The 24,781-nt window shown below is 42.6% G+C and overlaps 1 protein-coding gene across 6 annotated transcripts in view; it reads right to left on the bottom strand.

The window, feature by feature from the left end:
• Nucleotides 1-24,781, bottom strand: part of CELSR1 (cadherin EGF LAG seven-pass G-type receptor 1) — a 176,779-nt gene that overhangs the window by 72,050 nt on the left and 79,948 nt on the right. For all 6 annotated transcript variants that reach the window (XM_040594252.1, XM_040594253.1, XM_040594248.1 and 3 more), the window contains exons 3-5: nucleotides 12,360-12,582; nucleotides 8,073-8,188; nucleotides 4,916-5,004 (exon numbers count right to left, since the gene is read on the bottom strand). In XM_040594252.1, the coding sequence (XP_040450186.1) occupies nucleotides 4,916-5,004; nucleotides 8,073-8,188; nucleotides 12,360-12,582 (428 nt within the window). The remainder of the gene's footprint in view (nucleotides 1-4,915; nucleotides 5,005-8,072; nucleotides 8,189-12,359; nucleotides 12,583-24,781) is intronic.

Here is a 24,781-nt window from a genome sequence, read left to right as displayed (position 1 = left end):
GGCTTAACCTACTACCGTCACTCATGCTGGCAGGTGCAGGAAAACCAAAGGATAAGGACCAAACTCAGAGGCTGACTGCACTCTCATCACATGGAAAGCAAGCACCATCACCAAGGCAAATAGTGCAGCTCACACTGCTGCTGCCCCTCACACCAGCTATCCTCTGAACAATCAGCAGGTTGTTTCTGCTATTTTTTACCAGTTTTACTTGCCAGGCTGAAATCTTCCCCCTTCTCCCACTTTCTCTTCCAAAAGAATAAAAAAAAAAAATCCCATTTCTTCTAAATTTTTTATTCAATATATATAACTCTTGATAAAGCAGGTCACACCTTTAATTTAATACCTCCCACTGACTTTAATGGCTGCAAGGATCCCAGAAGGCAAGGTGTTTAAGCTAACAGAGTCAGTGAGTAGCTTTCCTCCTTGCCTTCCCCCTGCTGTCAGCAAACATCTATAATGGCAAGTAACACTACTAACAGGTAAACCGATACCTTGCTACTGGGTAGCTGACAGGACTTAATATATAACCGAAACTAGAGAATGGTTATAAAACACTTCTAGTTCTCTTATAGCTACTAATTCCTCCCCCTTGGTGTTTTCTTTTTCAGAAATGAAATACAGAGCCAACACTTCCTTAGTACAACCTCAGTACAATCCACGTGCTTCCTTTAGGCACTTCCACTGAAATCAAGTGTGTCAGCTGTTACCAGGGGAGGAAGCATCCATTTCCATCACTACATGGTAAATGAAATGACATTGCTTCCCTTCCTCCTCTGATACAATCTGTTTCATTACTGTAACATTTTACACAGTGCCTGCACATGCCAGGATTTCTAAGAAAGCATCAAATACTTAAGCTGGTGGAGAACTGGTCTGATGCTTTTCTGCAAACATGGTGGCCCAAAGCCAGCTCTGGACTCACCTCTTACCAGTCGAGGCTCCAGTGTCTATCTCCAAGTGGCAGCGGGCCCTCATGATACAGAGTTAATTATAAAGCAACATTTTTCAACAACGCTAAAGATATATATTACCAAGCACATCACTTCTAAGCTGAGTACAGAAAATAATTTACAGGAGTCACTTCTACACTTACTTCTTATTTCATTATCATTATTATCAAACCAATTTTGTGCAGGGTGGCAGCATCACCAGGATGCCACAGAACTGCGTGCTACATTAAGAAAATAGCTGCTGCAGAAGTTTCCCACCAGTTGCCTCCCCCATCCAAGTCACCCAGCCCTGGAGTCCAAATGCCAGTGATGCTCCGCCACATACCAGCCACAGAGCTACAGGTGCCAAAAACCACTCAACCTGTGCTCTTATTCGACCATGATCAACTCAGATTGCAGGGACAGCTTTCAGAGTTGTGAAAACTCATCTATGAAAATGTGCTTTGGACTGAAGTGATTCAGATTATGTATCAAAGCCAGTCAGTTATTCTCCTCAAAAAATAAAGATGAAAAATTAACTTCAGCTATGATGAAATCTAATACTCTGTGTGAATTACACCATTATCTGAAAGCCCCAAAGAAGACCGAACCATTTTTTTTTTCTTGCTAGATGCTGTACTAATGTGGAAAGGAGGAATTAAACTGAACAGTTTCTAGCTTAGTTTTTAAAAAGATACTTTAAAGAAGCTTAACAAAAAAAGGAACTGGGAAAGAAGGATGGATCTAAGAGTGTACCTGACCCCAAACATTTGCTGTGAGCACAACAGCAAATTTTCGGATTGCTGTTTCTTTCAATGGCACCACAACATACCTTAGATTTTTAAAGGCAAGAAAAAAGGGTCCATCTTGAAGAAGCCTGTCACTGCCCAAAGACACAGTGGTGGGCAGGAAGAGGACAGACACAGCTGTAGTGACCCCAGCAGCAGGACGAGCAGCCTGACAGCACTCAGCTGTAGGAGTGTGAATAATAAGAAAAGTTCAGAATGACTGCATTTTGCTGTGCAAAAAAAGCACAGAAGTGACACAGGAAGGGACAGATGAACAGATAGGCAAAGGCAATCATATTTATTAAATAAAGAAAACCTGCTGATGGAGCAAAAGGCAGATGGAGGGAGATGAAAAGCAACATGAGTGACAGATAAAAAAGAACAGGTATTTATATACCTCTTTAAGGGCTTTTTAATGTGAGACATAGACAATGAATAAAATGGATCTATCTCTACGGGTATGTGGGGTGATGGTTTATGCATTTCCCATGGGCAACACTGGGAAGAGATGTCTCAAGAGGAGCAAAGACTAGATCCAGGCAAAAAAACAGAACAGAAGAAGGGGCAAGGAGCCCCTGTAGGGATGCTGGTGGAGGTAGCCCCTGCAGCTGCCCCCAGGGATGGGGTGCTGCCACAAAATGCCAGAGTGAGCTGGAGGCAGAGAGGAGGGAGGGGAGTCCAGAAGGGGCTGGAGGTGGGGATCAAACATGAGCTGGAGGCAGGGAGGAGGGAGACAGCTCAGGGGAGCTGTGCCTGCTCAGGAAGGCTGCAGCACGTCTGAGCAAAGAAAAGGGGCTGAGTAGTGATGGGATGAGGACCTGACACTGTGGTAAAATTTCAGAAAGAGTGGAAGGATGCAGTACTTGCAAAGTAACATGAGTACAAAATTTAAGCAAACTCATGAGTTTTGGGTGCTCTGTTATTCAAGCATGTCCTAGCTGCATCAAGTTTAGACACAGCATCCCACCTATCTTGGCACAACTCAAACCCCTAAATTGTCTCTGTCTTTTCAACTGCCTCGTAGGAACTTTACTTCCAGCTTTGTTAAAACATGAAGTAGCGAAGGAACTACTTTCCAAACAAAAACCAGCCGAGGCGAAGGCTTAACCCTGCTGCAGGGCACAGCAAGCAGCCCAGCAGGCAGGCCAGCTGGCTGCCTCTGGGTACTCTTCTTGTACCACCAAAGAGCTGGTGCAACCTATGTGGTTCTCAGACATGCTGGAAAGTCCTAAGAGCACGCTAAATACACATAGGACAGCATATTCTACTTGTGCTGTTTACTCAATATTATGAGGTCCCCTCTCCCAGACCAAGTTTGACCATTCTGGAATAAGTACTACTAAGGAGAAGGTGATGACCTCAGTCTCTAACATGGACAGCAAAGGGCACAGTGCTGCTCTCTACACAGTGACCCTGCTTTTCATCACTTTTATGTCATGTGAGTGACAAAGGCAGTGAAGTCAATGGTGTTTCCTGGCGTGGGCCCTCTGCTCTCCCTCTCTGCCCTGAGCTCCCTTCCCATGCAGCAGGGACTGGCTCATTCCTCTTCAAAAAACTGGGGCAAAAGAAGAAATTGATGACACGGCGCACATGTTAGCGATAGGAAAACAACAGCTGCTAACATGGCTCACCTACCAGTCTGCTGGAACAGCAGCAAGCCCTGAAAATGAAGCAGAGGTTTATTTTTAACATCAGTGTCAGATCTCTTTCCCTTTTAAAGAGTGTCCTGGGACTGCTTGGGCCCCTTATCTGCTTGGCAGCCCTTCAGCGAGCTGCTCCAGCGGCTGTCCCTGCAGCTGTGCCCTCCTGTACTCATCCACCAAGGAGCTCGAAAGCAGGAGTGACCCTCTGTTGCTTCAGCAAGTGCTGTTTACTCTGCTGAAGCGATTCACTAAGAAATACGCAGACCATGGAAACCTGGTGTGTTGCAGTTTGTAAGGAAAAGCCTCACAGTGTCCACAGATGCATGCACGGCAACACACCAAGTTTCGCTTCTGCTTCTGTGTGTGGTGGACAGTAGAGAGTATATTAAGTATAAAACTTCTAAAACAAGTTTTAATTATTTTTAATATAAAATAACTAATAAAAGATGTTTTTATTTTGTCAATAAAATATCCTTAGGCTAGGTGACTCTATCTAGGAGTCCAAAGAGAATTTTTTAATCCTCCCATTCAAACTGCCACACAAACTGTGATGAAAGGATGCAGCACTGGGAAATACAGAACTTGCTGATCATATTAATCCTTCATCTTCCATTCAGCTTCCTACACCAGTATCCTGTTTCCTTTTTAATAGACAACAATGCTCCTCTCTTTCCTTACGCGATCCCCATAATGCTATCATGTCAGACTTAAAAGCAACGCCTCTCAGTAACTAAACGAATTCTCGAATTTTTGTTATAGGTTATAGAAGAGCTCTGACATCTGTCTGTAAACAATGACACCATACACCCTGAAAACTTGCTTTTTGGTTCATCACAAAATGCCTGGTTTGCACAAAGCCCCTGCCTTTGCTTCAGTCAAAGTGAACCCGTTTTTGACAACTACCAAGGGTGCAGCTGTGGGACAGCGATGCCGGAGCCCGCCCCAGAGTGCCACAAACTGCATGCAACGAGAGTTTTTGCATTTCTTTTGCATACCTTTTTATATAGCAGACAAAAGAAATAGTTTAGTGAGATAGTCCTTGATTACTGAAACATGTCAACCATTTAATAACCAAACTTTCCAAACCAGAGAAGCTTGTAATAGCTAAACTTGTCATTTTACAGAAGAAAATAGTTTTACCTTGCTTCAGAAAATTCTACACTAGTGGTTTGTACTTACTACACTGAAGGTTCCTGCACTGCACAATTCTTCAAAAAGATCCAAATCACCAAATCAGCTGTTTTGGATAGACTGACACTTGTGATGGTTTAAAGAACTGAAAACTAAAATCCTTCCAAGGACCTGAAGGTTTCCCTTCTGAGAAGGACGTACTAGGCCTGACTTTGCCTTTCTGAGGCAAAACTCAGAGACTTGAGTTGGAATTTTTGTCCCAGCAAGGTAAGCAAGACCAGTACCATTTGTGCAGAGCTGTAGCAATGTGTCTGGTTTAATAAATAAAATTTAGGTCATCTGCATACATCAGGTCAGAGCCAGATGACCCACACCTCTATTACTCTACATATAATAGGGTTATCACCAACACAGCTAGTCTTACCTTATTGTAGTACTGCACCTGGACTGAGTGCCACTGCCCATCGCTGACCCCTCCAGGCACGAACGGTGCCACCATAGTGGTTGTCTCCCCTGCAAGGGCAGGCAGAAAGGAAAAAAATAAGTCAACATCACTGCAAACCCTGCACTGCACTAAACTGAAACACAGAAAGACCCTCATTGGGCACAGGATGCAGCCGTCTTACTTAATCATGGAGGAATTTGGGTTTTCATCCTGTGAGACAGTAAATATCCCCAGTTTCATGGAATTATTTTGGTACACAAATACAAAAATAGCTTCTGACACATTTGGGTAAGTTATGTTATTTTTTATTATGCTTCTGCTTATTGTGGTAGCAGATGCATTGGGTAGATACAGCTATTGCTGAAGTGGTCAACTGAGGAAAAAAAATGTACATGCATTTTTCTGCATTTCTGCCAAAACCAGCACTTTGAGGGTTTTTTAATATGATGAGTATCGTGCTGGGATATTTTGTCAGGGAAGGGAAGCCTACTCCTCGCCAGAGCTGAGAAATTGAAATCCGAAAGTACTGTAGTACAAAATCCATGGTAAACTTGGTACCAGCAAAATTTTACCAGTAATCAACGAAATTATTGGCAGTCTTTCAGTATTTAAATTTGAAAGCAAGTCCTTGCCATTGCAATTGGAAATCTGAAGCTTTCAAGCCAGGTCTGAGTCAGCAGAACCAGCTCAGTAACCAGGCATATCTATTCCAAGGTAGCAGCAAAATAAATGTTCATGTTGAAAGTACATAAAAGGCCTGGCACGGAGAAGAGATTGCTAGGTTTCAACTTCTTTTTTTTTCTTTCTTTCTTTTTCTCTGGTGGTGGTTTTTTTTTTTTTTTTTAACAGCTGGAAAATTCTACGTAATAAACCACAGGAAAAATAACTCCCTCCCATAAGCTAACAAAGTTCTTAGTATTGTTGAGCTTAAAATGTACTTTCAGCTCTCTATTTGCCACAAATACTTTACCCTGTGTGAAGTACTATTCCTTGTTAATTCCCATCCTATATCATTCTGTTTTTTAAACAATACAGATTTCAGTTTAGCATGTTTGACAACTTGCTGTGATGTTTTTTTACCATTTAGTGATAAAAAGTCTGTGACAAAAACTGGGCTTTTTGTTCAGCTAGCAAGTTGCTGCAATAGGAAGATCACTGGCCTCCCAATCCTTTTGCTTTGCTTTCTGTGAAAAAGTTGTTGCAACAGGTAACGCTGTCAGATCAGATGTCCAAAACCTGTACTGTTCATTAAAAGCCACTTAAAACTATAAAACATTAACCATTCTCCTCCAAAGAAAATACCATTTGTAATATACAGGACCAGACCTGCTCTCAGGTGCAGCAGTGCAAATCTAAATTTAGTTTCATGTATTTTAAAGTAGTTCCTCCACATTTAAATGCACATAAGTGCAAGCAGAATTTAGTTTTGTTTTTTTTTTCCCATTCATCCTCAGGGTGCCTTCCAAGCAATTTGATTCAAGTTTAGACAGGTGGAGCAGAGCTACAGAAGAAAGCACATCTCTCTGACTGCAGCATGTTATTTCATTACACTAATCCATTGAAAAACCTGCCTTAAAATTCTAATTTGGACAACTTTGAGGTAATAAATGGGAAATGAAACCGGATATCTTCAACTCAAAGGGCCCAGATATGCACTTGAGCATTGCTAGTAAATTGATGGGGTCACACAGAATTTATCATGGGCTCTGAGGGAAACAACCATCACTGGCGATGAGTGCAACACCGATGTGGGCTCTGCATCTACTGCTTTACTGCTTGCAACATCTCACTTCTCACAAACATAAAAGTTGACTAAAGCCTGCATGTCTATTTTGAATACGGATAACATGAAATAACAGGATTATTTCCTGAGTTAGGTACAGAGGTACAAACATCTCACTTGACCTACATTTAACCCCACTTGACCTACAAAACAACAGCGCTTCCCAGACGTTTGTTTCTGTCCCCATGGAAAACATCCCCGAAACCTGTGACAACTACAGGTTGTCTGCTCTGCTGAGATGTAGTAAAGTCACCAAAGCTTTCCAACTGAACTCACAAACCTGCTCCGGGGCTGAAGCGGGAATGTAAGCAGTCAACCAAGAGGGACTCCAAGAGCCTCAGCATGCCTGCTGAAATTCAGGAGGTAATTCCTGGTGGCTTCAATGTGCTTCAACCATGCTGTATAGCTGCATGCTAACAGTTCCACCTGCTACCCCCTCATGGCAATTAGCACAGCGGGGCATCAGTTTTTGGATGAAACTTGGGCTTTTTTAACTCAGGAAACATCCCTCTGCTGAGGCTGGAATGGTCAGGGTTTGTTCTGATCACGCTTTTGTCAGAAAGAGCTTTGCCACTGCCAAGGCTGATTTTCTGGAGGAAACCTCTGCCCTGGGAGAAGGCCACAGGGTACATGCCGCCCAGCGCGCTGCTTGTCAGCTTTCTCCTCTCTCTGCTCCCAGAAGCACCAAAAGACCCTGGTTTTGTCCTAGTGCAGCAAGCAAGCAAACCCCTAAGCCTCCGTTTCTTGTTTCCTAGCCCACGTAGCAAATGAGCGGACAGCCAAGTTCTCCTAAATTTGTTCTTGTTTATGGCTTCTTCCAATAACAGGTGCTTCTATAGTGCAAAAGTGCATTCCAGCAACAGCAACAGCATGGCTCGTCACCAATCCCTAATGAACCACATGCATTTCTCATTTGTCTGCTAGCATTTCCTTCGGCTCGCATGTATTTTTAGATAACATTTATGCACCTCGTTTCAACGATGTGTAGTAAAAATGCATAAACACACGACATTTATCACAGTGTGATAAAATAAAGTCTTATTTAAGCAAACGTTGGCTCGGAGGCCAACTTTCAGGCTAGTGCCAATCTTTTATAGTAGTCATAAACTCTGCCTCTTATAACTGATATGTTGACAAGCTCCTGCCTACAACTGCAAGTGTAACCACCACAAACCACTACAATCTGGAGTACTTTACAACACTCGGCATCAGTTGTTCACTGTACAATGTCAGCCAGTTACTCAATTAATGAGGCAGCAAATAGCCATATAAAATCATTAAAATGCATTTCCAAACAGCTTGAGAGGATCTCCTGACCACAAGGAGAAACATTTGACTTAAGCAAGACCTCACCTGCCGAGAACGTGAGCTGGATCTGCTCCTCAATGATCTCCAGGGCAATGAAGTCGTGCTTCTCGTTAAACCGCCCGTTGTAGAGGAGGAGAGCGTTCCTTTCCCTTGTTGCAAACCTAGAACACAGAGCCAAGGGCTTACGAATGCTTAATGGCTTATGAATTAAAGACTGATGGTCAAGTTGCCCAGAAGAAAGACAGCATTGTATTTAGCAGAAAAGCAAGCCTTTGAATCTTTCTTCAGACAGAAAATTATAAAACTGAGGAGTCAGTTGCAGGATAAATCTACTCTTTCACAACGGACAGAAGCAAGCAAGACGGAAATTACAGAAATCTACTTTGCAGAGTTCTGCAGTGGATGCTGACCCTCACAAGGAGTAAAATCAGGCACATGATGCAGCATGAGTATTTAACACTTGCCAAACAGTAGCACTTACTACACTTTGCAAACAGTCCGAAAGCTAGAAAGCATTTTCACATCAAAGGAGAGATACTTGCTGCCTGCTTGCTGTCTAAATGCTACAGGGTACACGAACAATCATCTTTAAAAAGACCTGATGAGGAGGCAAGGGGAAAAGAAAGATAAGAGTTACTTTAATAACACCATGTAGACAATCAGGGTTCATCAATCAACAGATCAGTCTATTGGAGGAAGGAAAATAAACACTTAAATGGTCCCACTAATTCAGCACCAATGGGTGTTTTCTGGTTTTTTATTGTGCTCCTAATATGGGATGATTACACCTTTCCCCACTTTAAAAAAAAGCCTGGGTTTTTTTGTCAGCACAGAACCTTTTTTTTCAAATTTCTATATGTTGTATGTATTTTATCATTTTTATCTATTATCTTTGGGGATTTGCATACAGCTTTCATCTACGTAGAAATGCAAAAAAATGTATTACATTTTACATAAACATATTTACAAAGATTAATATTATATAAAGAGAGTAAGAGAGATAAACCATGGGAATTTCTTCTGTTTCCCAATGGCAGTGTAGTTTGATTTTAGTATCTTGAACTTCAGGAAATATGCCTGATTTAAATTAACCCACTTTTCTTACAAAGGAATCAAATACTGAAGACAGCTAACAAAAACTGCCTTCCACGGACAGAAAAAAATATTCTTGTGCCTGTCATGTTACGCCTACTAGCAAGACTCTCATGTGATGCAACAAAACCTGCACTCAGAGAATGTGAAAGAAACAGTATTTTAGAACATCAAAGTCTGGTATTTGAAATAGAAAATTTCAAAACCAAAGAATATTTTTTAACAAAAGTTGTTTGTCAGACATGTATGTTTTAGGTCACACTGAGCAAAGAACTTGCAGAACCAGGAGCCTCAACTTGAGCTACATGGAAATGTGAATTTTAATTCCATACATTTTTTTATATTTTTAAAGGAGAATTAATTGTTCTGGTTCAAAAAACAGAAGTCAAAATTTTGACATTTCCAGTAAAATACAAACTCCAAAGAATATCCATTATAGTCCGTCAAAATATTATATTACTCTTTTGATTACTTTTAAGCAGTTTTGAAATGCATCTTTATTTCTAAATTTATTTAACATCATATAAAATAATATTACAGAAGTAAAAGGCAAACTACATTAAGACAATACTGTTGAAATATTTTAGTATTATCAAAACACTGATTTAGTATTCACTTCTCACCATCAAGCATTTTATCCAAAGAAATACAGTTACTGTAGGATATTTCCCAGTACGGTATTTTTCTGTGGATAACTGCTTCATCAAAACATTTTGATCAGATCTATCCAGAATATATATGAGCAAAACTCATGAGAATAATAACTAGTGATGCTTCTTAGTGGGCAGAAATATTTAGTTTTATTAGCAACAACAGGAACCTTAGTTCTGTTTGAATATATTTTTCTGATATGGTTACAATTCTCTCCCATAATTTTAATTATTAAACTATTACATTATTAAGCTATTTTTTATATTTCTTTACTCCGTGTGTGCTCAGTTCCATTCTTTACCACTAGTCAAAAGCATATGTTATATCATACTAACAGTTAAAACACTACTGCTTTTGAACTTGTTCAGTTATCATAGCTGGAGGGAAAATACTGGATTTTAACAGAAAGGATATTTTAATCTTAGGACATAGGAAACAAAAGACACTTTCTTAGAGAATTTTGAACAAATAGTGAGAAAATCTCTCCACTGACAGTGTCTTTTGCAGTGAAGGAGTAGCAAGTGTTGGAAGTAAGCAAGGAAGACATACAATGCTGGGAGCAGAAAGACGTGCCTGGTCAGTAACCTAAATGTTTTGGTTTTTTTTAAATCGCATTTTAATTATGAGACTGGACAATGCAAAAATCCCGCTTTTTGCCAGGAGCGGCTCATGAGTCACTTGATGCTGAGGGAAGCTAGATCCCCTGGGATTTTATGAATGCTCTCAAATCACAATGGCAAACCGATCGTCTAGTTGAACTGCTAATTCTTGCTTACCCTCACATAGTCTTTTCCACCTGCACTGAAGGATAATAAAAGCCAAAGAAATAACAAGTTTATAAATAAAAGTGAACTTCAGGTATGAAAAGCTACATCTGTCATTACCGCAGCGTGGGATGAACCTCGTGATGGTCTAGACTTCTTATCGTCACACCAAGTGGACTGACCAGTGTTTAGCTCATGACTAAATATGTCATCTTGGTTTGGAAGGCGGTGAAGAAACCCTGCGGTAAGCACTACCTTGCTACAGTAGTTTGCTGTTTCTCAATAATCCCTACAGAGAGGATTTGAGTCACTTTAACTTGAAGCACCCTACATGTCAAAGATCTCTTCCTGAAAGCCTGAAAAATGACACCAGGTGGCTGAGGGGACAAGCCAAAGGTAGCGCAGGTAATTTATGCTGGCAGGCAGCCCAGACCGCTCCTTTGTTTGCACTCACTGTGGGTCTGACAAGTCCAACAGAGCCTTTTGCTCCTCAGCTTTTCCAGGTACTTAGATCTGATGCTCTAAAACAATCTTCACCCTCGCAACTCTTCCTTGCCTCGTCTCGCGTGCAAACTGTGCCTGTGCTTTCTGATTTAACCAAAATCTCAAGATTCCATAGAATTACAGACTTTAGGATTGAGGCAGATTGAAAGATAAAAGGGGAAGAAGCTGCCTGGCTCCTGACAGATGTAAAACACCAGTTAACTGCTGGGGGCTGGATGGGACGCATGCCTGGTGGTGTCCAGCCTGACCACTTTCTCTGGACAGACGCACAAACATGTTTGTCATTGTGGCTGTCGTACCTATCAACAAATCCCCGGCCTTGCCCTTTGGGGTCGGGGCTAACACATTTTGTGCTATTTACTCACAGTCAGCCGTGAGGGAGAACTAAAAGTCAATTCTGAGCAGCTAAACCATGGGAAGGCTGCAAACCCACCTCCTCTCCAGGGTAGAGGCATGGGTGCACCTGGAGCTCTGGCTCCACTGCAGACAAGCCCTATGCCTGACCCAAGAAGTCATCTCCAAGAAGAGGGTTTTTCCCTCCGGGATGTGTGAGCCCGGGCAGGAGAGCCCTGCCCCACACAGTGCAGCTGCCATCACTGCTCCCCCTTCCCCCCTGAGTGCCACCACAGGAAAAGTGACAGGCAGCCCAGGAGAACACTGTCCAATATGGGGACACTGGGGCAGATGGGATGGACGTGAGGCTGGTCATGCCTGGCAGCTGGGATGGGACCAGAAGCAGGAGCTGGGTGTGAAGGTCAGGAGGAGCGAGGCAAGGAGCTGGGATGGTTGGGGTTGTCCCAAGCCCAAGGCTGGGAACCGACGGAGAGCAAGGACCTGAGGAGGCCCAGCCTGTGCTCGGCCGTGTCCTGGCGAGCCTGGATCCCCTCACAGGCTGGGAAACAGGAGAGGGGAGGAGCGCTCCCGGACAAGCGGCATGAACGCTCTGCAGCCAGCCTCAGAGGCAGGAGGGCACAGGCCCAACTAGAAAAAGTGGCAAACCCACCACCCCACCTCGCACCTCTCCAGCTGAGGGCTGCTGAGAGGTGGCCAGAGAGGTCCTGGTGTCCCCTCTCCCCTGCCATCGCCCCACGCTGCAGCGGAGGAAGGTCAGGAGCCAGCAACTCGGCAGCATCCTCATCAGGGCAGGAAATCAAACGCTTTCAAACAACATGACTGCACCCCACTCGCAGGAGACAGTCAGAAATGTGCCAAGTGGCTCCTACACATAGATTGATGTGGTTGGTGACAGTATTTAACAAACACCCCCCAAGCCGAAGCGGAGAGGCCACCAGCCACAGAGCCTTTCCCCACCAGGACTTACATGAGGGAGATGGTGAAGTGGAAGCGCTGCCGCAGCCCCTTGAAGGTGATGAAGGATTGCGGGGGGAAGCTCCTGGTGGTCATCTCGCAGTACGGCCGCTCGTATTCGCCCGGGGGGCACTCGCACTTGAAGCCCCCGATCAGCAGGTTCACGCACGTTCCTCCGTTCTTACACACCCCTGGAGTGCAGCGACCGGAGCGCGCGTTCACCTCACAGTACTCTCCTGCAAGGGGAGAAGCAGACGTCAGGGAAGGCGACACCTCACCCCAGCAGCAAGCCGTGACACTCAGCTGTCCAAGTGTTTCTGCTAAAGGTTAAGCTGCTTCCAATCTTCTGCACCCGACCTCCTCCGCAACTGAGGCACCCGCCTGTAACTGCGGGGGGTAAGCATGCTGCATCACCTTTCAGGTCTGAATTTTCAGGGGGGGGTGGGACATGATTTGCTGAGCAATCCTCTTGCAAATATCCAACCGCGTTAGCCTGGGTTTTCAGATTCCTTGGCCGCTTCCAGACCCAGTAATAAATATAAAGCTGATGACAGACATCTATATGGAATATTTTTTATATATATATATATATATACATACATACATACATATATATATATATATATATGAGAGTAGGCAACACTACCAATTATAAATTTGTATGCTCCCTGTCCACCAAAATACATGTAAATTGTTCCGGTGTTTCACTATGGGTTGCAGATTGCATGAACAGACAAACAGGTAAGTGTTTGCATTTTGCCTTGGTCAAAATTTGGCTTTGCTGCCCATGGCGGTGGCAGGGCACGGCTGAGCTCACGACAGTACTTGTGAAGTGTTTGTAGAATAAGCAGGGTGCTAATGACGTATGTGTTGCTTCCACCTTTTCCCATGGATGCATCCTGCAGGTGACAGCCATTTTCTGAACCTTTCAGAGATGGGTGCAGTAACCCTCCACAGAAGTTATGGATTCTGCGTGCCACTTGCTAAAACTGTTTTTCTCCCTAAATACTTCTTCTTTATTCAACTCTGAAGTCTGTATTAAGATGTGCTAAATGCAACACTAAAGGATCAGGTGTCTTGCTTTGTATGTACACCATATTTTTTCATGCACTTGCCCAAAATCTGAGAGTGAATGACAATTTAAAAAAAGTAATGTACAGAGGATATTCTCCTTTAATAAATCAGCTGCATCTGGGACAAAAGCAGCTGCTGAATTAAACATTGTACAGAAAATTAAACTATTTGAGTTAATTAGTTAACACTTCTGTTTCGGCATGTGTCTTCCTAAGTTACAAAGCATGTTCAAATCCTGCAAGTAAAACCGTTCAGAGAAATTGAAGATTGCATATATAGTTGAATTTTACCCAGTAACAATGTCTGACAAATAAATGTAGAGCAAAACTGCTCAGCACAGCCAGCTGAAGGAAGACATTTCCAACAGTTCGATATTTGCATGATTACTTGCTACCAGATTACACAATTACATTAATGCAAGCACAGTTAAAACTGTGCAGATGCATTCCTGGAGGAAAGTAAAAGCAGCAGGAGCTGTGGGCAGTGACTCACAAATAAAGGGAAATTAAAACGGAAAGTTTTGCTGCAGTCACTGCCCCTGCAGCCCTGCTCCCCCAGGTTCCCACGCCGAAGTGGCCTGCACTGGGGGGCAGGCTGCAGCCAGCCGTACTGCCACATCCAGACCTGGATCTGCACCTCTTGTCTATGCCAGGCTGTAAACTGGAACGGTTTGCAGCTGGTTTAGCCACTGCCCCAAGGGCAGCCATCTCTGAGGCAAGGTGAGGTAGACAATCTGACCATTCTGGCCCTCCAGCTTCGCTGCCTTTTTCCTCTCACATCACCACCACGTGCCTTTCAGGCAGGTATGATGTATGCCAGCAAAACGTAGGCACAAATGCAAGGAGTGCCATGATCGTGCAGACAGCCAAATGTACACCCCATCAGGTGGGCTCAGCTCTGGAGGACGGACCTCTGGTCCTGCTCCATGCTCCCCACGATGAGCAGAGCCATTGTACAACTGTCTCCTGACGGGTGCATTTGTGGGTATATCCTGGTAACCAATATACTGGGGTGTTTCAGTGTATTTAAAAAGGATGTAAACTCAAAGCCAGGGGAGCTGAACTCATGTCTCTATAATAATAATTCTCAGAGTTTACAAAATAAATCTTTCCCATCATCCTAGAGGGAGTGCAATCCAAAACCTTTGAAGTAATATAGCCATATAGCCAAGAGTTCAGCCTCAAGCCTGCGCTTAAGAGCTTTTGTGATTCAGCACTGATGTTCCTATATTCTCACTTTTGACATATTAAAATGAAACGCTGTGAAAACCGCCTGATGAATATCTTCCTGTTTCCATTTATCATCTGTGAGTATCAGGCAAGACTATGTGAATACATCTTCCTTTAACACTTTAAAATGCTCCACAATGTGCTTCTTTTGGGAGAAATTGTGTATCTCATCCAAGACACAAAATTCCCTCAGTGTACTGGATACGCCAAACAAAGTGCACACACACACCAGATGCTCTAAGAGGATGCTACAGAAAGAGCTTCTTAACAGTTCACTGCATGAGCACAGCCAATCCCCCTTAACACACGCATCTTGTGTACTGAAACTCAAAAAAATGGAAAACCACAATCGTATAGAAAGACTAAATACAGGTTTGTTGCTTCAAAAAAGTAGCAGCATGTTTTGTGAAAGAACTCTCCAGCTCAGAGAGGAATGTAAATCTTCAAGGCTTTCTGAAAACAATGATATATTTGGCAAAAGCAAATAACACACAGGCCTGAATACACAGGGAGAAAAAGGAGCAAGGTAAAAGGAGAGATTCCTGGCATTGTAGTGTGCTGTGGAAATGCCATGGCAATATGGAGGCAAAATATAAAAGCCTAAGCTGGAAGTCGTTGATGATTCTGTATTAATTCTGTGCTATAACAAGGATGTACAGACCATTTTAGATACCTATACGGGCATAAAACTATTCAGGAGAAAAGAAAGCTTACAGATAAGCTCTCTTGAATTGTGTTTATTACTGTTTTTCATTATGATGCGTAAAGAAGTAATTTAAAAGAACCCAGTTCAACCTTAAATAAGATCTTTTGTCTTATATCCATCCATCATTGATGTCCCAGTTACCAAAACTACTCTGAATTCTCTTTAGTTTGTAATGTAAATGAGAACTGCATTTGATGCATATTCTTTGATGTTGAATTTTCATATTTTATGTATATTATATATATAATAAAATATATTAAAATAGCAGTTTTGAAATCTCTACAGTAACTCCAGGACTTCACTGTGCTTCAAGGTCTACCAAGAAATGTGATAAATTTTTAACTACCCTTTTTTCCAAAATTGCCTGGATTTATTTAGAAACAGGGAACTTTTGGCTATGTGGAGTAGCCATCTGAGCAAGTATTCGAAGCACTGCTTTGACCAGGATTGGCAACAGAGCACACCTTTGTGTCGCTGTTGGGTCTGCCACTTCCAAGGGTGGCCACCTCATCCAGAACACATGGGTGTCCCACAGCACTGCCCTGCAGGAGCTTTGAGACACGGTCTGAAAAGCATCCTCAAAACTTGAATCAAATCCCACGTGGACTTGAAGGACAAGCAGGTTGCTGGCTGGAGCCGGAGGCAGAAGGCCCTAAGATTTTTTTCTCCTCAGCTTTTTGAGGAGCTGAAAAGGAAGGGATCTGCATTCGACATCTTTGGGGATGAAAAGCCTGTGTGCCTGCTTGCAGCTGAAGGTTGGAGGGCTGGGACGTGCTGTCAGAGCAGATGTCTTGCAGTCCAGTGGGGAAAAAAATAGTACAGAAGGAGGGAGAGCTGCTGTGTAGTAAGGGTCTGGAGGGGCTCGGGTGATAAGCCCAGAGAGCCGCCGCACACAGCCTGGGGCTGGTCTGCGATGCTGGCATGGCTCACCCCCTCACCCAGCCCACGAAACTGCCCTTCGCTCCTCACAGCACTTCCTTAGCCAACACGATTTAATTTTTCACACTGGCCAACGTTTTAGGAATCATTTAAAAACCTACTTGCATATCACAACTCTGTGAAATCCAAGCAGGAGATGTGAAGCTTAGTCCCTCCAGCTGCTAAATCTAAAGCATGCGCTGCCAGATAACACGGGCCACGGCTGCCTGCTATCTGTCGGCAGATTGCGGGGCTCTGAAAAAATTCTGGCCCCGGCTAGCAAATAGCTTACTGTTACGGGACAGTAGCTGATCCTACAGGCTCTCAATTAATATTGATGACTCTTAAAGTTATCAGTCCTGTGGCTTTTATGCAGCCCTTTACGTAGTGCTTCCCAGTTTTAAAGCCCTTGAGAACACAATGTGATAGTTGCTTTTGACACTGCCTCCTAGTCGCAGCCATCCTGTCTTTAATACATCCCTTCTTCAATTTTAGGACCAACTTTACAAAGACGTCAGTCACAAAATTTCCCTTATTAACTTTATGTAAGTGAGGACACCACAGTATCAGGTGTAATGTAACAAGAACAGGCAAAGCAAAAGATCTGGTCTTTGACCTATTCCAAGCAAAGTAATGGAAGTAGTTAATGAATAAACAATAAACGATGATAAAAAGTGAAAAGAAATAAAAATAAGCTATCTGAAAAATGAAAAAATAATCTCACAACTGCAAATACCTCGTCAGCTGAACATTATGGGTTTCAAACAAGACACTGGTGTGCGTCAATGAGGCAGTCTTTGCAGAAATCTGCCTGTGATATTGCTGGTGAATTGCTTGACCTTACAACACCACAGTGTATAATGCCGGAAAGCTTGCTGGAAACATGACGGCATTGGAATAAACACAGAATTACTCTACTTTTCAGTTTATTGCAATGTGTTTCCACAATATTCCTGTTTAGGGACTAGTCCTCAAAAATTTGTACTATTCTCTGATTGTTTTCAACTGATACACTACATTAAATATATATTCACATGAAGCAGAGGACCTGCACTGATGTTCTTGTTTCTTTTTTTTTCCAGCTTCCCTAGACACATGTTAATTTTTCACTCAGTATCTGTAATTGTTTGAACTGATTCTTCTCCTCTTTCCTCCATCCTGCCATTTGTTCTAGATACATATTAATATTCTCCATGTTTGTTGTTGTTTCAGTGGAATAGAAAGCATTTTGAGAAGCTGATTTGAGCAGTCACCCCAAAATGATGTACTTTAAAGTGGAAGGAAGAAACAACAAATAGGACAACTAAATTCTTCAAAGAATACCTATTGACCTATTGCCCTAATGAAGAACCAACTATCATTAAAAATTTATTTCACGTTATGGGAAAATCGGTCCTTTTCCTCTGATAGCTAAACCGCTACAAACCTTAAATGACAATCAGCACTAAAGCAATCAGTGCACTAAGTAATAATGTCGTTAAAAACAAATTAGCTGCAGAATCAGCCTGGAAGTCTCTATGGGGACAAGAGATAAAGAGGTTGGGATCCAACACACCCACTGTAGGGGTGGTTTCACCATAGTTTAGGCTGAGTGGGAGTTACCATAGTCCCCTCCTTTCCCCTAATGTGTTGCATTTTCCTCCCCCTCCCTTGTGTTGGCATTCATGTAATCCTGCAGTTGACTAATTTGTGGAGCTAAGATGGCAAAACACCATTCATTTCTTTATTGTAGGGTTAGTGATCTTCTGATTAGGTCCCTCCTAGGATTGATGGGATGAATAGCACAGCAGGCACAAGGGAAAGAGGCAGGACCATGCACCCAGGAATAAGAATGAAGGGATGGTCTTAGAAAGGTTTAACTGTTATGGAAATCCAGCTTTAAGCCATTTTAGATAGCTCAAGTGTGAGTGTAGTGGCTCACGCCTGACTTCAGTGAACTGGATTAACACCTTCAGTAAATATTCACCTCTCTCCACGGACTGTACATGGATAGACTGTAGGAAAATTTGCCTGAAACACAGGCTCAAGTGAAGAAATAAAAATGAATACTGGATTTTGCCCATAAAGGAAAATTCATTACTTCAGTGGCTCTGCGGTGCATAAGCCTATCCTTAGAACCTACTGGGAGAAGCCAGCCTTACCCCCCAGCAAATGCCACTACCAATAAAACACTACACAAACAAGGAAACAAAAACCTGCTAGTTTTGTAAGAGAAGTTAGAGAGCAGTCACCCAGAAAAAGTAACCAAGTCATTCTGAATGAAGGAGAAGCTAGATCAAATAGAAGTTAGAAGCCATTGGTGTACGGGTGAGTATGGTGGGTTAGGGGGTGACTATAGTCATGTACCATTTTATGCAGATGGCTCAAAAGCGTTACTTGAAGAGCAGAGGTACAATCTGGGTCCCTTAGAAATCAATGGCCAAAGCCCTACTGCCATTTCAGAGGCCACGCAAATGCACTCATTAGACTCAGCACTGACGGTCCTCACTTTGGGAGGTTTCTGTATTACGCTGCTACTAAACGTTCCGATTTGAAAACATACTTTGGTCTTTCCTTTTACCTACTCATCTATGTTTTTAGAACTGGGGCTGATCTAGGAAAATTAAAATTAGCTCCAACCCTCTCACAGGGAGAAACACACCAGCTTAAAGTTTACTTTGGGGTCTCCCTCCTCCCCTTTGCTTCGTGCTCCCTTTGCTGCTTTCTGCACTATAAAGGCATATTATGACAAACAGGCTAAAGTAAAATAATACATAAATACATACATAAACATAGACAAACACCATGCAATACACTCACACTGTTTTAGGACTAAATCTCACTGAGTCATAATGACAACTGTCCTCTGTAAATTAAGTTGGTAACTGTTCCAGATTAAACAAGATGTATTTGCAAGGGAGAAACCTGAACTTAAACCACTAAGCAAAATAACAGCAAAAACATTCCTTTCACACTACATATATATACATATATATACACACATATATATATATATAGCTTGCCAAGTAGCTCTCTGAGGTGATAGGTGGAAAATGATGCTACAATAAGATACTCAGGAAATCACTGTTTTATCTCTGATCTGGTTTAATTTTTCTGTGGGCATAAGCACTAAGCTCTGAGCTGGTGGGAAGAGAGGATGCAGAATTACCAGTGCTCTCTTAGCTATATGTATCATCCCTCTCCTTCACCGTCACCCTTCTCCCTTCCCTCTGCCTTCTCCCATAAAGTTCCTTCCGGGCATCCCTGATAACTCACAAATTAGATTTCCAAAAAATCATGAGACTGGGCTAAAAAAAAGGTCATGAGATCTTTAATCACGAGATGCTGTGAAATAATTTATGTTACTTAGGGTTTTTATTTTATTTGCCGCTGAAGCTGTGGGTGGTATCTGCTGGCCCCAAAGTGTGTGAGAGATCTTAGTGGTCAAATTCCAGCCCAGAACACATGACCGAAAACAGCTGCTCTGAGGGAGCTCCCATTCCCACTCCATCCCCAACAGCAAGATACTACTTGATGCTTGGGTACAGCATCTGCACTTCAGCTGCTCCAGGGTCCTGCAAGCTCCTGGGGGTAGAAGGACCACAATGAAAAACTCCCCTGGCCAAACAGGCAAGTGAGAGGCCAGGACCCCGTCCCACCTCCTGATCTTTCCCCACTAGCAACTAAGCTAAACTGTATTTTACAAAAGCAAGAGCAGGGTGAGCTCAAGTCTCCATCTCTCAAGCTGCTTCGAGCTGTGCTTGCTGATGCACTGCACATGCAGAGCAGCCACTGAAATGGTACCTGGCCCCTCGCCAGTCCAAAATCAGGCCCAGGATCCTATGTGCAGCACCAGCTTGAGCGAAGATGTTCCTCCTCTCCTGGCCTCCTCCCCTTCCCTGGTCACAAAACAAAGCAGAACAAAAGATACCCTGCAGGGATGGATGGGTGGATGGATGGATGGATGGATGGATGATTTGGGATTTGTGTTTTTCTCTGGTTTTGCATTTAAATGAGAAGGAATAATTGGGGAAAAAAAAGAAACAATACTGAGGAGGATTAGTGATATTTGGGGCACATCTGTTGGAGAAATTAATTAGTCTGTGGATTCCAGAAATTATAAGCATGTTCTCAAGATGATATATGCTCGATTTGAATGGTCACTGGACCTTGTTCTCCTGTGTAACTTCTACCAGTGCTGACAGGAGCAGAGCACAGACAAAAGTTGTGACTGAGTCTTCAGTATCTGTGCTCTCTTCCTCATATATTTGTTGAGGATTAAAAATTCTCAGTCATTAAGCTTCCACTCTGTCTACACCAGATAACCTGCCTTTCACCTTCCAGCAACGAGGCCAGAAGTAGTGCAAGAGCCAGAGGCACTATCAACACTTAACACAAGTATTGTGACTTTTTTCCCTATTTCACCCTGCTGAGCAAGGAGCCAGACACCACAATACAACATTTTCCACTTAAGAAAACACTCCATTTTAAAGTCCACCTTATGGTTTGGGAGAGAAAAGAGATAATCTGGGATTTTACAGCCCACGGATTACTGCCAATACCTCCAGAAAAGCCCTAGTGTGTTGTTTTGAAGAGCTGGGGTGCATGCTCAATGGCAAAGGCATGCAGAGCCGTCTCTGCACGAAGCCTGGGCACTGCCCTCCTGGCTCAGGCAGGTGGCCAGAGCAGCACACAATGTGCCTGGCTTCTCCCTGCCACCTGCTCCCATGCCACCGGTCATAATCGTCCCCAGGCTTCTGAGGAAATGCTGAAGAAAAGCACTTTTCTTGAGTATTTTAGATGGGGGGGGGGGGAAATGAGAAAGAAAGCATTCGTGCCTTCAGCCTGCTGCAGCTATCTAACAACAGGTTTTGCTCTGTGGAGTCCAATACGTAATTTCTTAATGTCTTAGTCTTTACTCTCGGCCAATTTTACAACTGTCTCTCAGCTCTGTAAATTACTGATCCATTTGTTCTAATGCACAGTGCCCTCACAAGGTGTCATCTCCCTTTGCATTACACCTGTAAGGTAAAGCTTTAGAGACCTTTTTACATTCTGTTTGTCACCCAGGGCTATAGACAGCGCAAACCTACACAAGAGAGAAAAGAAATGCACCAAAATGTCTAGTTTATGTTGAGCTCTGTGGCAGGTTTACATGTAAGACAATTTACCATCATGCAAATTGCACTGATTTGGGGTAAGATATGGTGATGAAGCAGTGCCTTTCAAAAGCCTAAGCTTTATCTTTGGAAGTATTTAGCAGGGGGAAAACATTACTGTAGATGTCAAAGATAAAACTCAAATTAGATTATGTCATTGTGTCTGCAGTTTGCATTATGTCTTGGAATAAATCTCAAATCCCACCTTAAAACCAATGAGAAAGCTGGAGGTGTAAGAACAGAACACACCTCTGCATAACATATTCATTTACAGAGGAATGTGTCCCCCTCCATTTATTTTGAAGAGAAACAACCATCCTCTGCCTTTACTAGACATACATCTGATATTGTATTTTGTTTTCTCTGCTCTCTATGCCCTTCATTTCATCTCCAGGAGCATTACTTGAGGAGGGGCACATGGAGGGAACCGAAGGCTGGAGCAGCCACCAGGGCTTGTAGGACACATTCCCTTTGGGACAGCCTTTGCAGTCTGGTCTGTATTTGCATCCCTGCGCACCTGCAGGTACTTCGGGCATGGGAACCAGCTGCCATGCCTAGTTCTCACCACCCTCCACTGGCAGCAGTGAGAAAGCAAAAGGGCACTCAGACTCGGCGCGCCTCGGCTCAGGTGACAAAAAAAAAAAGATTATTTCACCACACACAGTTACAGTTTTTACTGGGCACCAAACGCCACCGCTGGCACTGTTAATTCCCCAAGGCTGTTTGTTCCACAGGCCATTTTGACCTCACACTGGGCTTTTCAAAATATATTAAACTATTTACATGAATGGGGAAAGCAAGCAAGGCATGGTGGCTGTGCCAGGGGCGTGTGTGCAATAACATCTTTTATCAACAGGAACTGAGTTGGAAAACCAGACATGCTTTCAGGCACCATCAGGTTTCCCACTCACTTTCAGTCTGGTTTCCCTAAGCTGCTTTCCACAGGGGACACCAAAGGGCTGCAACTCCCAGTTCCCAAACTGGTAGGAAAAGGAAATATCTAGCACTTAATTTTTGAGCAAGTTAGTACCTCAAAGCAGTTGAAAAAGGGAACGTATCTGCAAATAACTGACCTCAGAAAGAGAGGAAGAAAGAAAAGGGCTCAGGAGTATGTGGACAAGGAGATCAGGGTCTCCCTTCCGACGGCAAACATTACAGTTTTCTTTAGCAGAGTCCAACCCCTGTTCCACTAAGATCCGGTTTCATTTTCTCCATGTAGCAGTTACAGGCTTGATGTTTTGGCTCAAAACAAGAGACAAAGCACAGAAGAAACCATCTGCCCTGGTCCCCAGCAGCCTGCTGGGATTAACTGCAGAAGCAGCTAACCCTGCACACCTCTATTAAAGGAAGACTGGGGAGAGCCTGCATTTGTGTTTTCCATAAATTAGAACTTTTCACAGGAAAATCTCTCTCACATCTTCTGTGTAATCCAATGCTACACTAAAAATGATGGCATTTAGAAACAAGCAGACCTCACATCAAATCATGCCCCTTAATGTCCTAGGTGGTCCCAGAAGCTCTGGTGGAAAGAAGGTAATGGCCAGTTAGTGAGAATAATTGAAGAGCAGCCATAAAATATTAACAAAGCAACCGAAAAACATGCTTAAAGTAAATCTACTATTGTAATTACACCTTAGGAGGCTAGGATTTCAGAGCTTTATATTTTCATTTTATGTGAGAAGTATTAGGTTATAAGAAAGTAGCACTGTATAACTGTCTTTATTGCAGATTGTAGGAGTTCAGAGGTTTTACTTGACAGAGTAGATAGAACTGGCAAAAACAATCCGATGCTCATCAAATTTTTGTTGTTATACACTGAAGGCAAATTTTGAAAAAAATCAGAAATGCCCTTTTGCTTGTCAAATTAAAAGGATTAGGGTTAAAAAGATAATCCCATAATCTTATGTTTTGGTAGCCTCAAAAATATTTCATACAGAGGTCAGGAACATAAACTGAAAACAAAAAGCAACTTAATCAAGGAAGCTGTCTTTTTCTTAATGACTGCTGAAAAGGGCCTTGTAATGTCACACACATCTTGCACAGAAAATCTCAAAATCAACCTACAGAATAGGTAGAAATTCAAAAGTTACTTTAAAAAAACATATTTAAATAGACTCATAAAAAATTAATCCAGCCAGCTTCCACAGCTTGTATTTAACTCTTCTTACAACAGTTTAGCCAATTAAAATTCAGCCTTTTTGTAAAATACGTTTTTATTTTAAAGTCACTTTAAATGATGACTGTCTTGTTAAGAGTTAATAATTATAGTGTCATCTAGATTGTGTTTGATTATTAATACAAGACACTCATCTTCATAATAATGTTCCTTACAATATGCACATCAGTGTGCTGACCCCTGGAAGCTGGGTGGTCCCATCTAATTAAAATATGTTATTTAATTATTATATTGAAAAATGCTATGTAATAGCTCTCATATGCTTTGCTATGGAGAATCTGAGAGACAGCCTGCAGTAAAGTATCTCCATCTCGATTTTTAGAAACTGAAAATTCGGGCTGACGGCTGCTTGGGAAGCTGTGATTCGGGGGCACCGTACACTGCGGGTCGCAGAACAAAACCTGCCCCAGGAGGAGCAGGGGCTGGGATGCAGGCACTGAACCATGATGCTCTAAACAAAAGAGCATTTGCAACCACAATGAGGTTGTGGTTCCCACCATGCTCTGCACAACTGTATTGCAGAACTATAATTATCTTGATGTTCAAGGCCAAATGCCTCGGTCTGGTGCTAACTGTCGAAACTTTCAATCATCATAACATAAAGAACAGACACACAAGAAACTGCTTTACAATTTTTTCCTCCCTAACAGGACACTATCCTGATACCTTCATCTCTGCATCCAACTATCCTTCCTGCCACTTTCCTGTTGTTTATCTACAGATGAATATAAAAACTTATAACTTGGGAATTACAAATACGTGTAGGAGCCCAATATGTTCTTCATAATTCAGACTTACTGAATTGTAAGGGGGCTTCCCAGTTTTGAATTTACAGCCAGGAGAAAAATAGTCCTGTTACCTTGTTCCTTGAAAGTTAGATTTCTTTTTTGTTTTAGAATATTTAATTCCAGCCTTCCTGGAATTTCTTTTTTTTTTTAGCCTTCACCTCTGATCTGCTGTGAACATTGTGAGGGGCTTTCCGGAACGGGAGGCATATTGGAAAAAAACAGTATCTCATTATGATTTTATCTTCCCTACAAATAACTTCAAGGCAAGCTGCTGGGCTTTTTCTCCTCCTTTCTCTTCTCCTTTTTCTCCATTTGATTTGTTTTCAGTGAGAAAAAAAAACAATGAAGACACCTAGTCATTGACAACCCCCCCACTTTATATAGTCTAATATATAGGCTATTTTGA

This window comes from Falco naumanni, chromosome 5 (assembly GCF_017639655.2).
Source record: "Falco naumanni isolate bFalNau1 chromosome 5, bFalNau1.pat, whole genome shotgun sequence".
Classification (NCBI taxonomy): Eukaryota; Metazoa; Chordata; class Aves; order Falconiformes; family Falconidae; genus Falco; species Falco naumanni.
The sequence above is the reverse complement of the archived record's forward strand: the minus strand, read 5'-3'. Positions and strand labels throughout refer to the sequence as shown.